Below are 24,974 nucleotides of genomic sequence, written 5' to 3'. Positions count from 1 at the left end.
GGACTCCTTCAGTCAAACAGTGTCATCTATTGGGACCCTGGGGGTACGCCTTCTCCGTAGCAGTACCTGCCCCTATGGAATAAGGTTCCCACCAAGACTAGAATGGCTGCTACCGTGAAGGTTTACAGAAATCCTTTCTGTTCATCTGGGCCTTTTGTGAATGTGATTAAAGCTTCCTCCCCTCCCATTTCCTATTTGGGTTTGTTTTTTCTGCCACTTTTTTTTCCCTTTTTTTTCGTGGTTTTTCACTTTTAAATGTTTCTAATAATTTGTAAATGGCCCAGAATTGTAGGGAGTCAGGGGGCTTATCAATTTAATTAATAACATGCTGTTATTAAAACTAAAGTTGCAATTCGACATACTGTCATGTGGTGGTCATGCACCAAAGCAAAAGCATTTTGGCAGCAGATTAAGATATGGCTGGAAGAAATGCTTGGCCGAAAAATAGAGTTCAGACCAGAATTGTTCCTAGTGGGAATTACTGAAGGAAAATATAGCAAAGGAATGATATATCTAACGTTGCATGTTATGTATAACTGCAGCAAGATTGGTTTATGCCCCAAACTGGAAGAAGGTAGATATCCCCGAGCAAAGTGCAATAATAGAAAATTTTGGTCTGTGCAGAGATGGACAGGCTAACACTGGAAATTAAAGATAAGGACAAAACAGAATATTATGAAGTCTGGAACAAACTGTATCAATGGTTAGATTGGAAAAAAGGAAGTCAGAACCAAGGGGAAAAAATTGTGACGCTGTGTAAGACGGAAGGTGGATGAACTTTAAGCTAAAGACAATGTAATATAGTGGATATAATGATAATGTAAAAAGAATGTGCAAGGAAATTAGGGGTGTAAATAGGAAATTATATACGTTTATAGCACCAATTTAGTAATGTAAAATAAAGAAGAGGTTAACTGTTACAAGTGGTTATATGTTATAGCATGTATGGCAAAATAACTGCCAGGAAAGTCGCACTGTGTTCATTTGTTTTTAATGTTTATTCATAAAACTTTTTAAAACAAAAACAAACAAACTTAAAGTTGCAATTTAAATGAAATATAGTAGTGCTTGGCTTCAAAGACAAAACCGGAAAGTCGACCCATTCCATTAATCCATTTGTGAAACCACAAATCCTATAACAAGTTCTAGAAAGAATTCGGTTTGCGGCTAGTGTTACATCCGAATTCTATAAATTAAGTGGGGGCTTCTGTTCATGGAATATAGTCAAGCAGAAGTTGCCCATTCATCTGTTTGGGATGTTTTAATTTGCTACAGTGAAAGAGGTTTCAGTTCAGCGGCCCAACTTTATGATTTTATGATTGTCAGTAGTTTGGGGTAGCCCTTGAAGCAGTCATTAGTAACTAGTCCAGGGGTGTCCAACCTTGGCAACTTTAAGACTTGTGGACTTCAACTCCCAGAATTCCTCAGCCAGCTGGCTGAGGAATTCTGGGAGTTGAAGTCCACAAGTCTTAAAGTTGCCATGGTTGGACACCCCTGAACTAGTCATATTAGTAACAGTCGTTAGCTACTTCCTCTGGATCCTGCTACTCATATTTGTTAGACAAGACTCGAAAGAAACTTGGAGCAATATGGAAGCTGCTTAGATTGCCACTGTATGATATTACCATAATACTGTATTACTCAGCTTTCTCTAATCTGGGATCTTCTTTATTGGAACTCCAGAATTCCTAACCAGTTGAGCCAAAGACTGAGTATTCTAGAAAGTCTGGCTTAAGATATCTGGATAATATGAGAAGTCCCTATAACTTCTATTAAGGTAATTCTAATGTTAGCTGACTTTTCCTCCAGATGGTAATTTCACAAGAGCGCCCTAGCAACAAATGTCCTCTTTTAATGTCTAGTCATTTTCAGAAAAAAGGAACAGATTTGAAGAGGACAGCTGTTGTCATTTACTAATTATATTTTTGTTGTACCTTTTCAAATATTCTATCAAGGATTCCATGAGTTGAACCATGGCATAAATACTGTGAATACCTTTGAAAAAAAGTTGTGAAGATCTTATTTCCCACCAGTTCAAATCCCACCAGGCTCAAGGTTGACTAAACTTCCATCCTTCTGAGGTGGATAAAATGAGGACCCAAATTGTTGGGGGCAATGTGCTGACTCTGTAAAACCTCTTAAAAAGGGCTGTAAAACACTGAAAAGGGTATATAAGTTTAAGTGCTATTGCTATTGCTATTATTTCTTTTTGTTATTTTGATACACAAAATATTGTGGAAAAACAAAAATTATTTTTGAGAAAGTAGTCTGAATAAGAATCTTGCTAGTTTGTGGTCCCTTAACAATAAAAAGTTCTAAAGTATCTTACATATTAATGTATTTATTATAACATAAATCTCATTTAAGCCATAACCTATAATAAATTAATCTTAAAGGTCATGCAAGATATTTTGTGTTGAGCTATATTTAGACTACTTTGTTTATCAATAATACCTTCAAATGCATGCATGGATACTTATAAAAGAGAAAGCCATCCTCTTGGCTCCAAAGATTACATTATTTAGCTCATAACTCTCTTAAGGTTTCTCATAATTGGCATGCATCCATTATTCACTACTTGATTTGTATTTTGGAAAAGGATTCCAAGAAGAGAGGCCCGTATAAGGCAAGGCCACCGAATGCGGAAACATAAAACTTAACAACCAAGAACATTCTTTTCTAATGTAGCCTATACTGATATCTCAAGTATGATCTAGAAAAAGAGAGGTTTGTTCTTTTCTTAGCAAAATTTGTACATGTGTTTCTACTTGCCTGGTCTTCCCCTGCCCATTTTTTGGCGTAAATATAGAAAAAAAGAGTTGAATGAGACATTAAGAAGAAATGCAAGCTTGCAAGTAATATTTTATTTTAAATAAATTTTTAAAAGATGTATTGGAGTGCGTATTGCAGAAATTCTGTGTGGACATCGGTTTTTGGTGATTATAGTCAAGTTGCAAATTTAAAACAATTTGATTGTTATTATTTCTACTCTTTAAACTTGGCAATACTATATTTCTTTATAATTTTGCCTAGTTTTAAGTCTGCTATTTCTTTAGACTGCTGTGCTTTCTAACTTCAAGAAACCATTTCCATTACAATTCTGATTTAGAAGTTTTTGGCATTGGGTTTATTCTAAGACGTACATCTCTATTGTTTCACTATTGCCCTATTTGAATTTTGAGCGCCCTAGGACATATTTCTATTTGCTTGGTTCAATTGAAGGGAAAAGGTTGACTTTAAGAGATGTTTGCTTACCATTATGAGTCTAGAATAACAAAAATAGGATGATGATAAGAACAGTTTAATTATGGAACTACCATAATTGCATGAAGTTAGCCTGTCCTTTTTCATGTTAAATGTTTGGGAAGTAGGGGCTAGAATACATGGCCCTAGATTACTTTCTGTTGTAAAGAAAAAAAAGAAAGAATTCTGTTGGAATTCTTGAAAAATTTGTGAGGGAGCACAGTTTTCTTTAAACAAATTTTGAACATCTCTGCAGTATTATCCAGAAAAATAAGTCTTCAGTATAAAAGTCTTAGTAGAGTAAGGACAGTCATTTGATAACTGTCTTTTACAGATGATCATATTGTTTTCTTTTGTTTTAAAGAAAGAAAGCACAGGCTTGTTTCATAGGAAAAGAGGTAATATTTTATCTCCATTGCATCCTCCCCTTTTTTTAAAATTAGAAGCCCTTCTTTCCTGGAAATGGCCGTATGTACAGCTGCTCTGGCTGATACTGGAAAATTGTACCTTTGAGAAGTACATCCTGTCCTCGTGTCCCCATTCTAAAAGGGTAATGAATGTGAAGCAGGTGAGTCAGCCTTTTGTGCTTAGGACCAGGTGCTTTTCCTTTCCTTTTTCTTTTTTTGGGAGATGGCATGCTTAAACACACCCTGGCATTCATCCTTTTTGCAAACACTTCAGAGTATTGAAAACAGGTAGGGATATATTTTATGAGTGGGTTAGCCACTTTTCTTTAACCATAAAAGAATGACTAGCTTCTATGCTGTTCCTTTTTATAAAACTAAAACAAAATGAAATTCTAGAATGGTATAGCTGTCCTTAGTTAGTTGCCCTCTGACTTGGTTGGACTTGGTTTTGCCACTGAGTAAGAATTGGAAAGTTAAAGGTCACCTGGAGAGCATCTAGTTAGTATATAGGAAGCTTAGGGAGCAAAAACTATGCTAATTTCTTGCTGACTTGTATTCTATTGTTGACTAAAATGGGATATATTTTAAGAATGTGGTATTTAGTACTACTGCTACTACTACTACTACTACTACTACTACTACTACTACATCCAGCAAGTAGCTGGTTCTGGATATTTGGTAGTGTCTGGCTTTGCTAGCATTTCTGATAGCTGGGTTTCTGGTAGCTGGATTTGCTAGTACATATCTAGCAAATTAGATAATGAAATAGTCACAAATACCACATTCCTAAAATTGATATATTTTAGGAATGTGATATTTGTGACTACTACTTCATTATCTAATTTGCTAGATGTGTACTAGTACATCCAGCTACCAGAAATCCAGATCAGCTACCTGCTACTTTTCATATTTATGTGAATGCTGTGATGCATTTTTAAACTGTTTAAATCTAATATACCCTAAGACATAAAGGTTTTAAGAATGATTAAAAGACACAGATTAATTTGTAAATGATACAAAGCTATTGTGTGGAAAACCTTGTACAGATGATGCAGGCGAGCTGGTCCTTACTCTTCGTTACTGAAATTTGGAGCTTTAGGTGGATCTTGAGGGAGAGCTAGGGCAACCTGTTGCCGTGAGAATTGCAAAGGCTGTTGGACCTCTTGAAGTTTCACTACTCTTGTTATAGGTGGGTTATTAAAATTCCTCATGACTAGTCTAGTCTAGAAGTGGATTAGTACCATGCCTAGTCAAAAACTCTATAAAACTGCTAAAGCTGAAACAATTGGCTTGATTCATCCTATAAACATATTGATAAATTGAGTTTTAATGATTTCAAAATCAAAACAACTATTTTCTTTGTTTTAAGTGTTATAACCATAGGGTTACATTATGTCCTGATATTCCAGGAGAAAATCCAGACAAAAGGTTTCCACATACATAAAAACCTTTCTTAACCTTTCTTACTTTACTGCAGTGTTTTAAAAAAGATGCCATTATTTCAAAATTAAAGGTAAAGCTGCTTTTTCAGTTAAGTTGAACTCACTCATAGGACTACGTGAAAATGTCCATATAGTTTTCTTGGCAATTACATGGGAAATTCAGTGGTGGTGAACTTCTGACTGATAGGCTATGTTCTACGGTAATTTTTGGTATCCAGAGTAGCAACTGTGGCTGGCATCTTTAGAGGTGAAAGAGAGAACAAATATTAGAACATGGCCTATTAGCACAGAAACTCATCACCTCCGGACTGACACTGATTGTGAAAGCATTTATCAAAATAAGGAAATCGTTTGGCATTCCCATCCTCTAACTGATTTTTTTTTACCTCTTAGGCTAAACTACATCTCCAGGTTTTTTTCTAATGGTCTATCCAAATATTAATTAGATCCAATTTAGTTTCTATGATCAGCCAAAGTTAGCTAGGGGTTGCTGTCTATAACTGGGCTGTTCTAGAGTTGCAGCCTATTAGAAGAAGAATCAAACCAGTTTAAAGATTATAGCACTGAGAAAGAGTTGGACTCAAATGAATATAAATAGATCTTCTCTGTTCCGTGATATTATTTATTTACTTATTAAATTTAGGATACTTTCAGGTGGCTTTTGTTATCCAGTTACTCTTGCTCTTTTGTGCAGGTTGTTAGGAGAGAGAAGGAAGGAAGAAAGAGGAAACATTTTCTTTTTGTTGTTTCCTGGTGCTTTCACAAAGTTTTTTACTCTTCTTCTTTATTACTAGAAAAAAAAAAGATGGTACTATTGTGTCAGGCTTTGTGTTAGAATTCACCAGATTAGAAATATCCGAATTTATGCTTTCGTTTGAACTAAATCAATGTTTTGAAAGCATTTGTTTTTTTAAAAATAGTAATTGATTGGAAAAGGAAATAAATGTTTATCTCAAATTCAAAAGAGGAATTATTTGGCTTTCTTTAATTTTTTTTTATTAATGAGGTGGTGGATATACACATTTTGAAAAAGATTTCTGCCTACTGGGAAATTGAGAGAGTGGTTGGTCATATCAGCTGGAAATTGCAGATACTGGAAATACTAGTATTTCAGGTTTCCAATACAGCATCCTCCGCAGGAAGGGGATAATTCATTGTGAGTGACAATAGTAGAAACCCCAAACTAAGTCTCCATCAGACATTTTCTGTTACATTTGCATTTCTCACTTGTAGTAGTGAACATCCATATAAGCCCTGGGAGACTGTACATAAACAGCTTGATTGAATATGAAAGCTTTTCTCCTTAGATCAACCAGTACATGAGATATAAATAAAACAGAGCAATCAATAAAGAAGTGCAGTAGCTGAAATTATAGAAACAAGATATGAAAGAATATTGTTTTTAAGCAGCAAAAAGGTATTTTTTGAGTGAATTTCTTTTCAAAGACAGATTCAGAAGAATCAGAGATCAGATTGAAAGTAAGGGAGGCAAGGTGAAAATAAGTATGCAAACAGGCAACTAAAGGCAGCCGTGCCATGAACATTACTGAAAAATGAATCATTTAGGTGGAGGTGGGGATTCTATCAAAGTCCAGATTTTTTTAAAAAAGCTTCATATCCTGCTGGATATTTGTGGTAATTGTATCTCAGGAGATTGTATAAATGACGCGAAAATGCAGTCACCATTCCAACCATTGTTTTCTGCTATGAATTTAGCTTTTCGGCATGTTTATGCTGGTCCTTTTTTTTAAATCCTTTTTTTTCCAGCAAAGCATTACATAGAATAGCCCTAGCCTAGACATTCTGATTTATAGGTTGATTAACTATGGAGAATTACATGTCTATTAGCTAACAGCTACAAGCCACAGTTGGCTTAAAAACAATACTCCAGAGAGTGTGGATCAACAGTTCCTTGTCATACTGGCATAAGATTAACGAATGGGTACCACAAGGCTTAATTTGGGCCCAGCTGTTCTTAAACATTTTTTATTTATGGCATGAACACAAAGGTGAAGGACATACATATCAACTTTGACAATTCAAAAGACAGAAACAAAACGTAAAATAATATTGATAGCTTTGAGAAATCAGATAAAAATAAACAAATCAAATATAGTAGAGACAAATGTCAAATTCTTCTTTAGGAGAAAAAAAATACAGGAAGAGGTTGGGGATATGTAACTTGGTAACAATGCTCGTTAAAAGGATCTTAGAACAGTAACTAACTATAGCTAAGTGTAACTGTGAAAAGAGCAAACAAAATTTAGTTCTTCACTAATGCATAGTTTATAAATGAAAGGAAGACATTATTTCCACTTTGTTCTGCATTAACCAGGCTCTACTTCAAGCAGTATGCCCAAATAACTATATTATAAAAGAATTTAAAAAACTAGATTCGGAGATTGCAGCAAGGATGATTATGAGTTGGTAAGTTAGTTGGAGTTGCGGCCCATGATACAGCAAAAAATATCCAATAACAAATGTACAAAACAATGGCCACTGCTGTACACCAGGAGGCATGGTCAAGAAACTGATAAGTGCAGGTAAATAAAATTCTATGGACAGGAAGACAAAGAGATGGAGTGTAACAAATGATGCTTTCTCAGGGAGTCCAGCTTTAAGAGTCTCCAATTCATGCACTGTTCTGTTCTGTGGGGGTTTTTTTGCTCCTTGACAATCAGGGTACTTGTGGGCTCAGATGTAGAATTATGTCAGTACCAGGTACTAGAATGGCAGTGATTATAGATATATTTCTAAGGGTCTGTGCTTGTTTCTAAAATTATCTGGTGGTATATTTCCATTGTTACATTTCATACATCCAATTATTTTTAATGCATCACATTTGATATGGATGACATTTTTCATATACAGAGCCAGTGAAATTTGATAGTTTTTTCCATCTCCTGTAATTCATTCCCAATATGCTTGAAGGAATTGATTTATTGATATTGGAATCTAACATATCTGTTGAATACTAGGATGAGGAAAACTGAAGTAAATCTTATTTTTGAATTCAGAACTCTAATATTGATTATCAAAGGAACCAACACTATCTCTCTTATTGCATAAGACAAGTGCAACAAGAGAATTTGTATTGTAATATTTTAGAAAAACAAAACAAAGGTAAAGAATAACATGTGGAATCTATAGTCTATATTATCTTGCCCCATAGCCAAATATTATTTTCATTTTCTGCCTTGCCTGCTTCTTCAAGCTGAGATTTAGACATATTCTTCCCCATTGCCTAATTTTCTCAGTTTAGAAGTGTACACAACTGCGTAAATCCTCACACTTCCCCCCCACTCCTGTTGTGTATGGAAGATTGAAAGCAGCTCTAGATAAAAGCCTGAAAATTAAGAAAGCAGGCTCCCTTAATGGGCATCTGAAAGATTTATGAAAAAGCTCTTTGAAACGGCAATGTTAAAAGAAGGCATGTGAGAGTTTGAGCTTGCTAATGATGATCGACATGAGTAGAAGGGCTTTCCCTTAGGCAAGGATTGCATATGGCAGGAAATACTGCAAGCAGTAATGGATGAATTATGTTACATCAGGGAGGGGCAACATATGGCTCCTAAATGACGTGAGGACTCAGAATATTTTATGTGACTCATGCACCTGTTCCACATGCTGAAAATGTCCACTTTCCTTTGGCAAAAGTGGGGTTGTTTAGATAACTATTGAACAAATCTTTACAGGAGATTCAGCAAACAGAACATAATGCAGCAATTTTGCATGGTGACCCACATAGACATGGCGGCTGTATGACTAAAGAGATCAACATCTAGCAAATCATTAAAATGATTGGTGGGCTGCACTTGGTTTTAAGGTCACATGTTGGGCAACTTGTTACACAGGTAATGTAGGAAACCGGTTGATTGGATTTTTCAGAGGTTTCTGTAAACGTATCTGAATTGGTCTAACCACTCATGCCCTTTAATTCACTGCTGAATTCAGCAAGTAAGCAGTGTTTTCAAAGTAATTATTTTTAGTAGGGAAGCAACTGGGTATGATCAATGAAAGAGAGACTTCCTCAGAATCTCTTGCAAAGTCAAATTTTAGGCTTTTAAAAAACATTTCTAATGTGATCAAGTGGAGACAGTCTATGTAGTTTTGGTTTGTTTTTTAAACCCCCCAAAAAGTCCAGTTGCTATGACTCAACTTCCAGGCAATTCTACTGGAAGATTGAGAATCTTCATCAACATATTGGAACATATTGGATATTCATCAACAAATTGGAATGAGGAACAAAAAGGGGAAGTTAGAAACTACATTTCTAATACTTGTTTTGTTTATTGTTGTTTATTTTCTTTTTGTTGCATCATTTTAATATGCAGAAACAAGTAACAATGCTATAGAGACTTAGTATTAAATTTAAGATAGAAACCACTTTATGTATCAAATAATGTATTTTGCAGTTTATTAATGCCTTATTTACCTTTGGATGTAAAATTTAAACAATCTTATGTGTAACAACATTAACAGTTTAGAAATCATAGTTGATGTGAGACACGAAAGACCAGGACCACAGGTAAAATTCCAGTTAAACAGATTTATTGCTTATGCCTGTACCAAGGAATATTCTTAACTAATGGTAAGCACCTGCTAGAAGTTAGATAGGAGTCAACAAAATTTAGGGGTGGGTGGGTTGGACTTAGTATGTTTGTGGCTATGTAGCAACTCTAGGCTGATCCCTCTTTTAACTCCTCCCCCAAGCTCTGCCACTCCTTCTCATATAACTAATATTGATATAAACTTTTTTAATGTTTAAAAGTTACATTATCTAAATATCAATGGGTTAATCTTGAGTATGCACCCTGTTCCAAATATAATATAATCTACCAGTTGCATTTTATAATAACAGCATAAAACAATATGAAGATGGAAAAAGGAAATAGATAAAAGCTGAATTTAAAGCATTAAGGAGTTTTATAATTTTATAATTAACATGACATAGAATCGCCAACTGCGTTATTTCATTTAAAGGGAAAACAAAATCTTTATAAAATCTTAAAGTATTATTAAAATGAGACTTTTAATCCACACTGATGGTAAATTAAATCTTCCAGGGCAATGAATAGAAGGTGGCTTGAGGCTATAGTAAATGCATCCTCAAGAGAAATAATGATGCTTCAGCCTTGAGGGAAGGCTGATCCACTCTCCCATCAAAATGCTGTTACTTAGCCTGGATATTCTGCATAATTATTCTCTCATCTCTAACCTCCTGCTTCTTGAGATAGTTGTTGAGAATAGTAGATCATAATTGCAGAAAGCCTTGGAAGGAACTTATTACGTAGGTATGTTTCATAGTGATTTCAAAATTATGCATACCACTGAGAATACACTATTTACAAATGATTTTTAGTGACACAAGGATAGGGGAAGTATGACCTTTCTGGTGTTGCTTTATTTCTTAGAAACCTTTAGTACCATTGATTATTTTCTTGTGATTTCTGGACCTTTTTAAATTCAAAACACCTGCTAAATAAGGTACAGCTGTGGCCAGGAGATCCATCATATCTCAATCGCCTCTCACTTGCACTATGACAAAGCATTCTCCCTGGAGCTTACAGAAGTTTGAGAGCTTAGCTGATCAGCTGATCCAAAATAATAGCTTAAGTTGTTATGAGTGCATTCTCTTAATTTATACAACACCATTACTTCAAGATCTGTTCTGGTTTTGAATTGTCTATTACAGGGGTCCTCAACCGCCAGTCCGTGGTTACCATGCTGGCAACCAGTCCGCACAAACAAGCGAAATCCCATCCGTGAGATGTTGGCAGCATGCAAAACCACACCCCCTCCTGTCCATGGAAAAACTTTTCTTCATGGAACCAGTCCCTGGTGCCCAAAAGGTTGGGTTCCACTGGTCTATTGGATGCAATTCAAAATATTGGTTTTACTTTTGAAACTCTGTGTCAGTCAGGATCTGCGTATTTGCAAGACAGTCGATTCCCAGTGATATCTTCCCTTCTAATACAATCTTGTAAAATAGGCTCTCTTTATAGTCTTTTTTTGAAGGGTCACAGAATGACATTATAATTTAACTATTTCAGTGGGCCTTGACAGTTGAGATATTGTACAATTGTTCCCTAAGATATTAGTATTTTAGGCTATTATGATACATGTCCCTGGTATTTATGTATGTATGTATGTTACATTTTTATTATTATTCTATTATTCATAGATTTGTAATCTGATTTATGAATACCAGAAATCTTCCAGAGCTGTCAGTGATTGAGTGGATTCTAAGTATATAAATAAACAAAATATCCTTCCTTCTTTCCTCCCCTTCATCCAGATGTTTTGGATAGCAAATGCTATCTTGTATAGCAAGGGTGTTAAACTCAATTTCATTGAGGGCCCCATCAGGGTTGTGTTTGACCACGGGGGGGGGGCAGGGGGAGCATGGCCAGGAGGGTGCAGGCAGCCCTTCTGAGCTCCATTTTTGCTGGCAGAGGCACAGCTGCCTGGTCCTTCATTGTTTCCAGGACAGGCCTACGGGCCAGATCTAAGCATTCAGCCTCTGGGCCTTGAGTTTGACACCCCTATTGTATAGCCTGTATTATGGTTGTAATAGTCTAATTCATCTAGCTGGCTCCAAGTTAGTAACCCAGAATTTACCACCCATGTTCTCTTTATCTGTTTATAAATAGAGCAGACTTTTCTACCTTTTTTCTGTAATTTAGTACACATTTTTGTTTACAATATTGTTTACAGAATAATAGAAATTTATAGATATAAATGAAAAGAAACAACAATAGAGGTGCTTTCAGAGTACTATACAATTGTTGGGAGAACTTGACAAAGAGGGAAAAGGAGATGAGGATTGAGCTAAATGCAATTGGTTGGGGGATTAGAAGACCATACTCTTCAGTTGCCTTTGACGACTACTCCCATCACTTTCAAACAGCATTACTAATGATTATTCATACTGGTGGAAATGTCAATTGTAGTTTTGTACACGTGGAGGGTATCAGATTGATGAAGTTCAGAGTACGGTTAAAAATAGATCTTTTGCTTTACTTCAAAAAATCCATGATGCAAGAAGCTTTTCATTATTTTTGTTCCATGACAGAGTAAAGGAGAGGCTTAATAAAAAATATAGAGGGACAGACTCTTAAGTTTCTAACTGTGAAGAAAATTGAGCAACAAACTGGTTTATTGCTAGAAGCAGCATTCTTGGTTATTGAATTCATCTTTCATCAACATTGTTTGTTTTGGCTTGTGCCAACCATGAGACAACTAATATTGGACTGTTTCAGGTGAACTGAAGGAGACATGTTTAAAGACAAAGTTGCAAGATTTTGTAATGTGCTTTATTCATTTTTAAAAGTTTTATTTTGTAGCCAACACTCTTCTGTTCCAGGAGGACATACTGAAATATTGTTTTTCCATGGGTGTGTTACTACATTTGTTTGCCCAATCTACTAATGGATTTTGAAGTGGTGCTTCTTGTAACTTGGATAAATTTTGTGTTTGACCTGGCATTGCTTACATATTGTGTAACTACTTGTTTTTTCTCATAAAGTAAAATAGCTATGTTAAAAAAAATGGGGTGAGGTCTTTGAGTACCCCATGGGATTACTTCCATAGTCCTTTGAAATAATTGGAAGAGGAGAGATTCTGGTCCAAACTGCAACTGACAGATTGTAAAATATTGCCAAGAGGTATTCTAGTGGCATATTTGGCATTCTGTTTATTTTTTTTACTTAAACAAATATTTTAAAGAAATAATGCAGTTGGGATTGAGCTTGGCACATTCTGGAAGATTTGTTGATGTACTCCAGACATCAAGCAGCCTATTCTTGATTTACCCTTAAATACCATTCAGGTTTGTTGCAAAAGTCAATATGCTAATTGCATGTATTTATTCAAAGACTTCTGAACCTTTCTTTTTAGGTAAAAGGGCTCCTAGAGTGAATTTACAAAATTCCGTAGTGTGATTCCTCCTGCACTCTGACTCACAGTTCAGGTTATCACAACAGTATATAGAGAAAAAGGGACTAGAGAGAAGAGGAACAAAATGAAGCACAGTGGAAAGGAGTTCAGATTGATAGGTAGATATTGCATTCTGTTTTTTTAATAATAGCAATAACAAAGTAACTTCCTTTTCCCCTCTCTCCTTGAAAGAAAAATCTGATAACTTTTTCCCATGAAAAGACAGAGCTTCTCTATAGCAGTGCCTGTCCTCTGTGATGGGGTTTTCCTTGAAATCCAGATGGCCCCAACTCGGCTCTTGTTTAGAAGAGCCATGAAGACCTGACTTTCAACCTAGGCCTTTGGCAAGGGAGAATGAGATCCTTCACTGCATTCAGACTGGTCTGTTGTGTTTGCTATCTTTTCTCTTTCTCTTTTATTGATTTCATTATAACTTCTTTGATCATTGTGAGCTGCCCCGAGTATTGGGAGTCAGGTACGTACAAGTTTAATAAATAAAGATAATAATAACTTGGCAATCCCTTGCAATTAAAATATTTTAAAAAACCCAAAGGCTTAACTTTGGCTGCTCAATAGCAGGGTATTAGAAATAATGCAATCAAAGCCAGAATTTCAAATCAAAATCATCAAATGCAGATTGTGCAAAGCAACAGAAAAAACAGTAGGTTATATACTGCAAGAAGATGGCACAAGCTGATTCTAAACACTGACATAATACAGTCATCAAAATGATTCTCTGGAACATCTGTAAAAATCATCATGTACTAGTTATAAAAATGGATAGGAACTTAAAGGTGAAAAAATACTTGATAATTAGCAGGTTGAAATATTGTCAGATTTTCAAGTACAAACTATTAAAGTCTTGGCACATCACACATAACTATGCTTAAAAAGAAGAAATATGGATAATTGATGTGGCAATAGCAGCACATAGTAGAATAGAAGACCAAGAATTAGAGAAGATTACTAGGTATCTTGGGTATCACCCAGAGTCTCCTTGTAGGGGAGATGGACAGCATAAAAATTAAACAAACAAACGAACAAATAAATAAATATCTGGAAATTAAAGTTGAAAGATTACGGCATAAACCAGCTATGGTGATTCCATTGGTTATTGGCACTATGGGTGCACTATTGAAAAAGATATTGACAGCACTTGGAAAATATGTGTATTGACAAAATTTCCATTTTTTAATTGTAAAAGGCCATGCTGTTTGGATCTCCATTTATGCTACATCAATACACTGCAACATCCTAGGTTCTTGGAAAGAACGCGTTGAATATGAAAGCCAGCTCAAAGGAACTGGCAGCTGTGATTTCACATTGTTGTGTATATATATTTCTACTACAACAACAACTACTTCTAGTATTACTACTTTGGATGTGTTAGTGTAATAACAGAGTAGAATCATAGAATCATAGAGCTGGAAGGGACCTTGGAGGTCTTCTAGTCCAACTTTCTGCCCAATGCAGGAGACCTTATACACATTTCAGACAAATGGTTGAGAACTTTCAATGATGGAGCACCTCTGGGAAGCTGTTGATTAATTATTCTCACTATTGGGACATTTCTTCTTAGTTCCAGGTTGGATTTCTCTTTAATGAGCTTCTACCCATTGCCTTTTATCCTCAGGTGCCCTTCGAATACCAAAAGATAATTATGTCACCCCTAAACCTTCTCTTCATTAGGCTAGACATGCCTAGTTACCTTAACCACTCATCATATGGATTTAGCCTCCAGAACCCTTATCATCTCTGCACTCTGCACTGTTCTTCTCTGCACTCTTTCTAGGGTCCAAAAATCTGTTTTGTATCATGGTGACCAGAATTGGACACAGTATTCCAAGTGTGGCTCCACTAGTGCAGTATAAAGCAGTACTGTCACTTCTCATGATCTTGATGGTAATCATTAAAATATGCCCTGCATTGTAGAAAACTAGTCATTTGTGGTGTCCTATTAGGTATTTGGAACAGAGTGACCTCATATGTCTTTATTCTTCTGTTTCAAAGTTTCGCTTAGTTCCCAATCTCTCATAAGGCTTAGTCTCCAGCTCTTCTGGCATCTTTGTTTCTCTTATCTGATCATGTCCCAGTGAGGAGAAATAGGAATCAGAATTTTGCCTCTGCTCTTCTGTGTTGCATCCTTTTGTATTCTCTCCTGACACTACATGATGACTGGTTCAAGCATCTGTATGCATTTGAATACTAACATTTGTTCATCAAAAGACCTCAACTATGCCAGATAAAAATGAAATGAGATGATTATTTAGGTAGGTAATTTATGTAGTTGGCTCTTCCTTTTCTCTGTTGTAGTAAAATGAGAGTCTGACATCATTTGCAAAGCATTTTTGTTGTTTTCATCTGAGGAATTTATTTAGTGGTTAGCTAGACACAGATGCATCTACTTCTGTTATATCATTTAGCAAGGTCTGATTCCAAATGGGGCGTCTCTGTGTATGGCATAATATATGGAAATACAATTATGTATCTTTAATTGACTTGAATAACTCTCTTCTGCAATAACAACTGATTGTTGATGTAGATAAAAAATGATGTATTGTTTTATAATTGTATTATAATGCATTTTTCCCCTTGAATTTTTCAGTTTGTTATAATTCCACAGGTAATTGAGGCATAACATTATTCTTCTTGGTGTTCTCATAACAGTCCTATGAGTGGGTTAGTTTGAGAGATAACAGTAATTACCGCACAGAATAACTTGATGCCACGGTTGTGTTGAGATTTGAACCCACTCATGGTCAAAATTCAGCATTTGGTGCTACTGATAGTTGTCTTCATTCTTATTTTCTCTGGTACATGTATGTAACTTAAACTACATATATGGATAAAGTATTAGTTTTGTAAGCTGGTAATTTTTTGTGAACACTTATAACAATATGCAAATAGATAAATGTTGGTACTGTATGTTCATATTCCCTGAAGAATTAGCTATTATGAACTTTCTCCAATTTTCTATCCTGGATATATGCTGGATTATAAGACTCACTATTTCTTGATTATCGTATACAGAATACCTGAATGTGTTGTTATCAGCTGTCATATCTCTGCAGGCATTACATTCTTTTCTGGAATACTGTCACTGTACCAAAAGATATAAGGAAGTACCTGCAATGATTATTTCTGGTTTGCTGGATTGTGTAACATGTGAAAAATAAAAAAGAAACATTTCATTGCAAAATGGACAAATTAGCTCTCCCTCCTCAGACAGATGAGAACTACAAATTAGTCCTATGGGATTTTTTAGGGAGGCTGTTGCTCAGAAAAATGAAATATTTACAAACTTTTCTAGATGAGACTAGTCTCAGTTGGTTCCATGTTCCCAGTAGATTTCCATGCTCCCATTTTAAAATGGTGTGTTTTACCAACAATGCAGGTATGACTATTCAGTTGATCTTCAGTTACCTGCAATCTGGATGAAAGAGGTTGCAATGTACTTCAGACAGGACTCATTTCAGCCAGACAGTAGGGGGAAAAAAAACACATAATTTTTCTCTTGCATAAATTCCATGCTCACAGGCATGTACTTTCTCCAGTCTTTTTCTCACCCCATGCCCAGATTTTCAGTCCTCTAATGACTATATACTCTCAATTCCTGCATCAGACCATGTCTTTTTGTTTCCTCATTAAAACACATGTTTTCTCTTAGGTTTTTGGGTTTGCTATGTCCTAAGTCATTTCTAGTTAGGACTGAAGCTAAAATACGTGACAGTCCATTTGTTCAAATTTGTAGTTATCATTTGCTGCTTCCTTGCTCCTTTGTTTCCCTTTATATCCCCTTGCCAAAATGTCATTTATAACTTCTTTCTGACTGGGATTTGTTTTATTATTTACATATTAAATTTGTTTCCTGCCCATCTTGCGGCGAGGTGACTCTGAGCGGCTTACAACATAAAAATAAAACCTTAAGTATATATGCCAACACATAAAATCACAATAAAGTCACAATGAAAATACAGAGTACAACTAAGACTAAAAGTTGAGGAGGAAAGGAAGCAAAATGTATTTCTATTGATGATGTTTTGGCCTTGCAAGCTGCACATAAATTGTTGCTATACATAAATAACAGTCAGGTAACAATCAATAACCGTGGTTCAATGTCAAACATGTTTTTTTATTGCAACTCATTGTGTCATGTTCGGAAATCCTCAATGCAAGTAGAAGAATTTGTTTTATCAGTCAATTTTCAAAATTACTTATTCTAATAGTGTCTTCAGTGGAAGATATTTGAAGACAATGGCAAATCAGATCTATATTGTTCCCACAAAAGTAATGCTAATGTATCCACGAGGTTACCAAGTATGGAGAAAAATGGCATCTTTACCTAATACATATTCAAAAAAACCCTCTCAATATAAAAGAAGTACTGCTGGATTTTACCAAAGTAAATCTTATTCTAAACCCTGTTTCTTAGAGGCCAGTGATATTCAGCCTTCTGCTATTATTGATCTCAGTGCTGGTACTCAAATACTGTAGTTAACTCTCATGAGAGAGGTACCCCATCGTCTCACAGATAAGTATCCCACTGTCTTTTCTGCTGTTATAGTCATCTTGTGGTGATGGATTTACGTAAACCAGTCCTGCAAACCACTTATTATACTCTCTTTTTAAAAATTGGGATGTACTGTACATCCAATTAGTTTTACCAAGCAACTCCAAATTGTTTCTTTTTCTTGCATAGCCTTTAATTGCAATAACTGGACTTATTTTAAAGGGAAGAGCATATCTTGTTAGCTTAAATGTTAACATTTATTTCGACCTTATTTTCATTTATATGTTACATACCATTTGGGGGGAAGGTAGGGTTTCGCTCAATGTCCATTTCTATTAAAAACTATTTTGTTCATGTGTTTTTTAGATATATCTGTCTACATTTACATTCTGATATTGGTATATTTTAAAATGAATATTTTAAAGTGTTATTGGCTTTGATTCTACATAACAAAGATTATGCTCTGAATGTTAAGAGTTGCTTTAATTTGCTATATATGCATTGGCCATTTGGATGTTATGCATGTTTAGAACAAGCATTTGTCCTAACTTTGCTTCTTTTTCCTCCTAAAAAATTTCTGTATAAGAAAAGATGCTCATTCTGAACTTGGCAAGATGAATTTATGAGCCGCGGTGGCACAGTGGTTTCAGTGCAGGCTACTTCTGCTGCCTGCTGGCTGCCTGCAATTTGGCAGTTCAAATCTCACCAGGCTCAAGGTTGACTTAGCCTTCCATCCTTCTGAGGTCAGTAAAATGAGGACCCAGATTGTTGGGGGCAATAGGCTGACTCTGTAAATCACTTAGAGAGGGCTGTAAAGCACTGTGAAGCGGTAAATAAGTCTAAGTGCTATTGCTATTTTATGCTGCCTTGCTCAACCTGCCGTTCCAACCCAAGCATGCAGCATTTGGAAGACCTCAGGCTGGGAAAGCTGACCCAAAATCTAGAGCCTATGAATTGTTGAGCTTTCCTCGTTTTAGCTTTTTGACCCTGGTTGTTTATTAGGATCCTGTATCACACTATCCTCCCCTCCCATCTGATTACCGATATAGCCTTTTGTATAATATATACAAATTAGTTTCTATAAGTTGTTGGAAGTTCTGTATGTTGATATTCATGGATCAAATTATTTTTCTTCCCATTTCCCTAGGCCAAAATAGTAGGTGATGATTTAGTCAGTACTGATTTGAGTATTTGAAATTGCATATTTCAAGAGTTTTGCTTCCTCCTGAAATCCAGTCTGACTAGCTTTCTTGTGACCTTCTAAAACTAGCTATTGCTGTGCATATTTTCATTTTATAGACTAGAGGTGAGGAGCATTCCCTTATCTTTGACTGGCTTTTATAAAAAAAAAAAAGGCATTTCATAGACTATCCAGAAGACAGAACAACCTTTCCTTTCAGGACAGAAGCTTGTGTGCCTGTCTGACTATCACTTCAGGTTTCACTGACTGAAATGCTTCCCCCAAGTAAAACTGTGGTCTTCATCTCCTCAATTATGAGGGAGATATTAAACTAATCCTCAAGAGATGCAAAGTAAAATAAATCTTAGGGTTTAGGTGATAATATTATAATACTCAGAATGACCCCAGAATATTGACTATTAGGGAAAACTATAATAAAAAAACTGGTTTGGAAAAAGGAGCAACTGACTAACTAAAACAGGGAGCAAAAAGCACTTTACATTGCAGTTTTAGATTCAATTTGTTCCCCTATATCAGGAATAGATAAATCCATGGGCTTCTGGAAGCCCATACTATTTTACTCTGTGTGACTTCCAAAGACACCAATCTTGTGCTGCTGAAATATGAAGGCACATTTTTGCTTAAAAACAAAAACAAATAAGGAACATATTACATCTCTTCTAGGGGTTAATGCACCTATTTTAATAAAACAACATTACATCTAAAATTCTTTTTAAGGGAAATTTCAATTTGTGTCAGAGGGAACAATCAATTTTCTTCTGGCAAAATACACATTTTTATTTGCATTGTAGTCTGAGTACACATTTTGTTGTTTTTATTTAGCTTAGATCAAGAATATACCACACAGTATTTGGAGAAATACAAAAACGCGAATGAGAATATTCCTGGAAGTATGAATTGGGTCGACTTAGTTAACAGTGAGAATGAAATGAAATTTTTAACCATCTCTACTGTAGAATTGAGCCTTTTCTACATTTCTCTTTCTGGAGGTTTTTCCCTTTGCTGATTTGTGAGAATGAGAGAGAGTCTTCCATCAGCCATATTGATTTCATCTTTTTGTGATGAATGCTTAAGCCACTGCTTATACCAAGTAATTGGATTATTGTTTCTCTGGAATCTTTCACATTTGTAAATATGTTATTCTTTTCTTTCATGCCTAGATTTATCTCCCCCCTCCCCTTTGAAAATAAATAAGAAACATGAATATGAAGCTAGCTACTGGACCACCTGTCTATTTTATTACTTATTTATTTTTTAACATCAAGTGGTTTTTCTCTTTCAGTTGTGAAAGCTGTGTGGAGCTGCTGTTTGTTCGGGGATCTGGGAATTGCCAAGAGTGTGATACCCCTTTGCGGAAGAGCAACTTCAGAGTACAACTCTTTGAGGATCCAGCTGTTGACAAGGAGGTGGAAATCCGTAAGAAGGTGCTGAAAATGTAAGTATCAATTAAGACAAGCCACCTCTTTTTTTGTTTGTGCTTCCAAATTCATTTTAGCTATGTTTGTGAAAAGGCTTCATTTAAAATATTTGCAAAATATTCTTATCTTGGATCTCAATATATTGCTCAGGAAGGTATTTTTTCTGGTTTCTAAGGGCAGAGCAATGCAAAGAAACAAACAAACACACACCTGATTTATGCATAAATAGTGTTCCACATGTCAATATTTCAGGAAGTAAACTTCAGTTCTTTCTCTTAATTCTGATGTGTTGGGAGTTTTAATGGTTGATTGTTAACATGAATGTATTTAAATTTGTGTTTACCAAGCCTTTATATAGCATTTTTAAAATGTAATTTGTACAGCATAAATATAATTTGAATGGCATAAATATAGTGTTGAGACTATACATCTGCAAATTTTAAATGCATATATATGCATAATGTTTTTAATAGAAGAAATAATATTTAGAAATTCACTTTCTTTTTATCTGTCTGGTCTCATTTTTTCATATGTTTTCCTTCTTCCCTTCCTTTGATCATACTTAGATGATATGTTTGCAGAGTTAGCCTGAAATACTGCATTCTAACAATGGTGACACCATGGCCCTCTATAAAACTATGTAAAACCTATACACAATATAAATAAAATACTATAAAATATAAATACTCAACCCCAACTAAAAGGTAGGGAAGGAGGGAGTAGGATGAGCAGGGGGAAGGTGGAGTCTGTTATTAATCTTTCAACCATCCCTCTGGTGGAAAGTCAGTATGGTTGGAGACAGCCTCACTCTGGGGCAGGGCAACATGTTCTAAATGGCAGGAGCAAGAACAGAGAAGGTTCTTCTCCTAGACCCTGCCACTGGAATATTCTGGCTGAAGGCTCCTCTGTGGACTCGGGTGCCCATGCCAGTCCCTCTGGGATGAAACAATCCCACCACAGGAGCCATGATTCCATGGTGGTTAGAGTATAGTATTGCAGGTTAATTCTGCCAGTTGCCAGCAGTTTGATTCTCACCGGTTTAAGGTTGGCTCAACCTTCTATCCTTCTGAGTTAATAGTAAAATGAAGACCCAGATTGTTGGGAGTAATATGACAACTCTGTAAACCACTTAGGGCTGTAAAGCACTATGAAACGATATATAAGTAAGTGCTATTGCTGTTGCTATTATGTGGCATTAATCCAAAGTTAATTTTCTGAGCATAAAAACTAGCAAGAATGGTATTTTTACTTTTTTTCCTTATTGCTCTTTAGCTATAAAAGTTACCATAACTATTTACAAATATGAGCCATTACCTGCCCTCAGGCTTATATTATCTTGTTCAAGACGTATTGCCTTTACATGAAATGAGAAACTTAATTGAGATTATAGTTTTCTTAGATCTTTAGATCCTTTATCCATTTGTCATTGCTCTATTCTGTTGACTTTGGGTAAGCATTTTTATTAGCTGCTGACTCACTCAAAGTTCAGAAAAGATCAGTTTAGATAAAGTCTGAGTGCTTGGCTTCTCAGAAAGGATGAAGAAAGAATGTCAGAAGTTTATATTTTTGAATGCCCAGATGTAATCTTATTCTGTTTTTTTCTTATGTCTCTTTGCAAAGATACAATAAAAGAGAGGATGACTTCCCCAACTTAGCAGAATACAATGATTTCTTGGAAGAAGTGGAAGAAATTGGTAAGTTCTAATGCGTGCATATTAGATGCCCTGCATGCTTTTATATTTCCTGCCAGCCTCATTGAACGTTAAAGCTGAGCCTCTCTTCACTGATCTTTATTGGAGTACTTGATGATTGGCTAATTACTTGCTCTTTGCATTTTTAATCAAGAGCTCTTCAATTCGAGGGATGTATCTGGGTAATAAATGTAGTCATAGTAGGGAAACATGTACCACAAATGTGGTTATAAAAATGCTTTGTTAGGTTATTGCTGGGACTGCAAAGAAAAACTCCCACAAAGAAAAGGGTAAAGGAGTACCATTCAGTTCTTAATCTTGGCTTCCATTTGCCTTTATTCACCATGACAGTAGCCATATGTACCCCTCTAATCCTCTTGCTGCTTCGAGTACAATAGCTGGGAGGGTTTGAAACATTTGACCTTGTATACCATTTTGGCAATGTGTTTATGGGGCTAATGCAAAAGGACAGAAGTTAAAGTGCAAGATGAAATCTCTTTTTTCCCCTCCTCCTTTGTTGGATTTCAGGCCTACAGATGCTATGGCTTGGGGCCTGTCCTGTTTCGATGGCAGTTGTAACACAACATTCTCATTGGGGAATGTTGACCTAACGGATTGGGTGGGAAATAGGATCTTTCTTGCATTGGAGACCAAGGCGTGTTAATAGGGGAGAGATGTATGTGCTCTTTGAGGTCTTGTTAATATTTAATGCCTTCCCTCTATTTATGGCTATACTCCAGTGAGCTTTTAGTCTGCATATTTCAATCAAATCTCCTTCTCTTTACTCTGCACAGCAGTTATCTGAGTATAGGTGGCAAGATAAGTATGACCTTTGGGGCCTTGTGCCCCAAAGCTTTCCCTCTAAGAAATTCCCAGATCTATTAGCTCTTGCTTTGCTAGCTGGGCATTAAAGTTTGCTGTTGGTTTTGTGTGGTAATTTTACTTGTTCAATTTTCTCTTTCTGTTTCTGCCCCTGCTCTTAACTATATCATAGAAAGAAGTCAAGTGGGTGATAGTAAGCAAATTAATGTGAATACAAATTATCTGACAACGTTGGTGACTTACAGTGCCACTGTTATTTATTTTACTTTCAATAGTCCTGTTTCTCATTGTATTCAAAAAATAATCAAGCTGTCATAAGTTTCTGTGTTCAGTCACTCAAGCCCTGGTCATGTGTTGCTTGGGCTACTGCAATGTACTGTACATGGGGATACCCTTGAAGAATATCTAGATGTTGCAGTGGGCACAGAATGCAGGCATGAGAACAGTTCTTGGAGTCTCTAAGGTAGTCCATGTTACACTGCTATTCCACGAGCTGGTTGCCAGTTTCTGGGTCCAATTCAAGGGGTTGATTGTCATCTTTAAGGCCCTTCATAGCATGAGTCCAGGTTACCAGGTTAGATAGGTTAGCTGCGTTGGCAGTAGGGGCATGCTGCAGACTCCATCGGTCAAGGAATTCCAGCTGGTGGGGCCCAAGGGAAGAGCCTTTTCAGATGTGGCTCCTGCCCTTTGGCACATTATATCCTTTGTGGTGAAATCTGCCCCCACCCTTTTGATCTTCCGAAAGGGCCTGAAGACCTGGTTCTGCCAATTGGCCTGGGACCCCAATGGGGATGCGTCATTCTGGATGGTAGTTAATGGAGTGGATAAGGCCCCACCTCTTTCCCACCCCCTCTATGCATCATGCTCCATTCCTAAAATTAAAGTTAATTTTAAACTAATGTTATTTATTGTTTTAATTTTTAATATTTGTTCTTAATGATTGTAAGCTTCCTAGAGTCACCTCCAGACTAGATGGGTGGAATATACATTGCAAATAAATAAATAAATAAATAAATACATACATACATACACACATACATACATACATACATACATACAACACATTTGCTGATCATGATTGGACTTGAGTGCTGACACAGGTGAAGCAAAGCTGATATCGGGCATGATCAGGCAGGAAGGTGAGCTAACACACCAATTAGCAAGAAGCAAGTACAAATGTCATTTTGATCAAAAGTTAAGTCATTCCAATTCTGAAGAGCCAATTCAGACTGAGAAAACTTATACAGTGAGATGAAGTCCAATTATTCTTTTTGTCACCCAGTCTTTGTGGGTGACAAGCAGTAGTTCTTTCTGGCCATTTCTGGAACCAGTGGTGCCAAAGAGCTTGAACAAAAGGCCAGCAGCTCCCTCTTCTGGTGAGGTAGCACACTGAGTGAGGTAGATGGGCCTGAGCACTCAGCTCTCTGGTTGGAGATTTATGCCGTAGCTGAATTGGATTTTTTTCCAGCATTGGAAATTTGACTAGTTATTGTGCTATGTGGTTTTGAATGCATGTGTGCACACCTTTCTCATGCCCACAGCCTTACAAGCTAAAGTGGAATTTACTTCTTTTGATTTTTGACTTTTTTTCAGATTTGAAAGTGGTTTTAAAAACAATGTGCTTTGTGCTGTATGTTAACATCTTAAAGGCAGGCCAACATGTAAAAGAATGAGAAAGAGAGATGGACAAAAGTACACTTGTCTACCTCCTTTTTCCTTTCTCCTCCAGATTGTGAAGGCCTAAGATAGGTTTATTTGGAAATGCATGTTGTGCTCACATAAGAAAGACTCTTCTAAATTGTCTGCATAACAGCCCTCTGTACTAATGCTAACCTGAAAAATTTGCTTCCTGAAATAGAGAAACAAATGGGTTCTCACAGTCCACTGCATTATATCCTCTCTCAGCTTGGCAAATGGGCATTCTGGGAATTGCAGTCCTAGCCTAACTGGAGGTGCTAAGTTGCGAATAGGTGCCATATGGGTGTTCAAAGCTAGTTATGTTAATGACCACTGAGGACATTCCATAGATGCTGTTCCCTGATAAAAAGTTAATTTATAGTATTCATTCATTCACTCATTCATTCTATTTTGTGCCTTATTTTTCCATTTCTAGATAACTCATAACTCATAAACAAAATACAATATTGTTCACCAGTTATAGGAAGTTATTATTATATTAATAGTATTTTTATTTGGTTATGTGCATGTGTCTAAGAGCAGCACAAGTTCTACCTTTTTTCCTTCCACAAAAATAATCTTATAAAGTAATCTTATTTTTGTGAAAGAGATTATTTAAGGCCAA

At 36.0% G+C, this 24,974-nt stretch overlaps 1 protein-coding gene across 2 annotated transcripts in view; it reads left to right on the top strand.

Moving 5' to 3' along the window:
- MNAT1 (MNAT1 component of CDK activating kinase) overlaps positions 1 to 24,974 on the top strand; it is a 110,633-nt gene that overhangs the window by 23,217 nt on the left and 62,442 nt on the right. For both annotated transcript variants that reach the window (XM_087922331.1, XM_026698646.2), the window contains exons 2-3: positions 20,024 to 20,176; positions 21,780 to 21,853. In XM_087922331.1, coding sequence (XP_087778457.1) covers positions 20,024 to 20,176; positions 21,780 to 21,853 — 227 coding nt within the window. The remainder of the gene's footprint in view (positions 1 to 20,023; positions 20,177 to 21,779; positions 21,854 to 24,974) is intronic.

Source organism: Pseudonaja textilis, chromosome 1 (assembly GCF_049901715.1).
Source record: "Pseudonaja textilis isolate UNSWEBS1 chromosome 1, rPseTex1.2, whole genome shotgun sequence".
Lineage (NCBI taxonomy): Eukaryota > Metazoa > Chordata > Lepidosauria > Squamata > Elapidae > Pseudonaja > Pseudonaja textilis.
The sequence above is the reverse complement of the archived record's forward strand: the minus strand, read 5'-3'. Positions and strand labels throughout refer to the sequence as shown.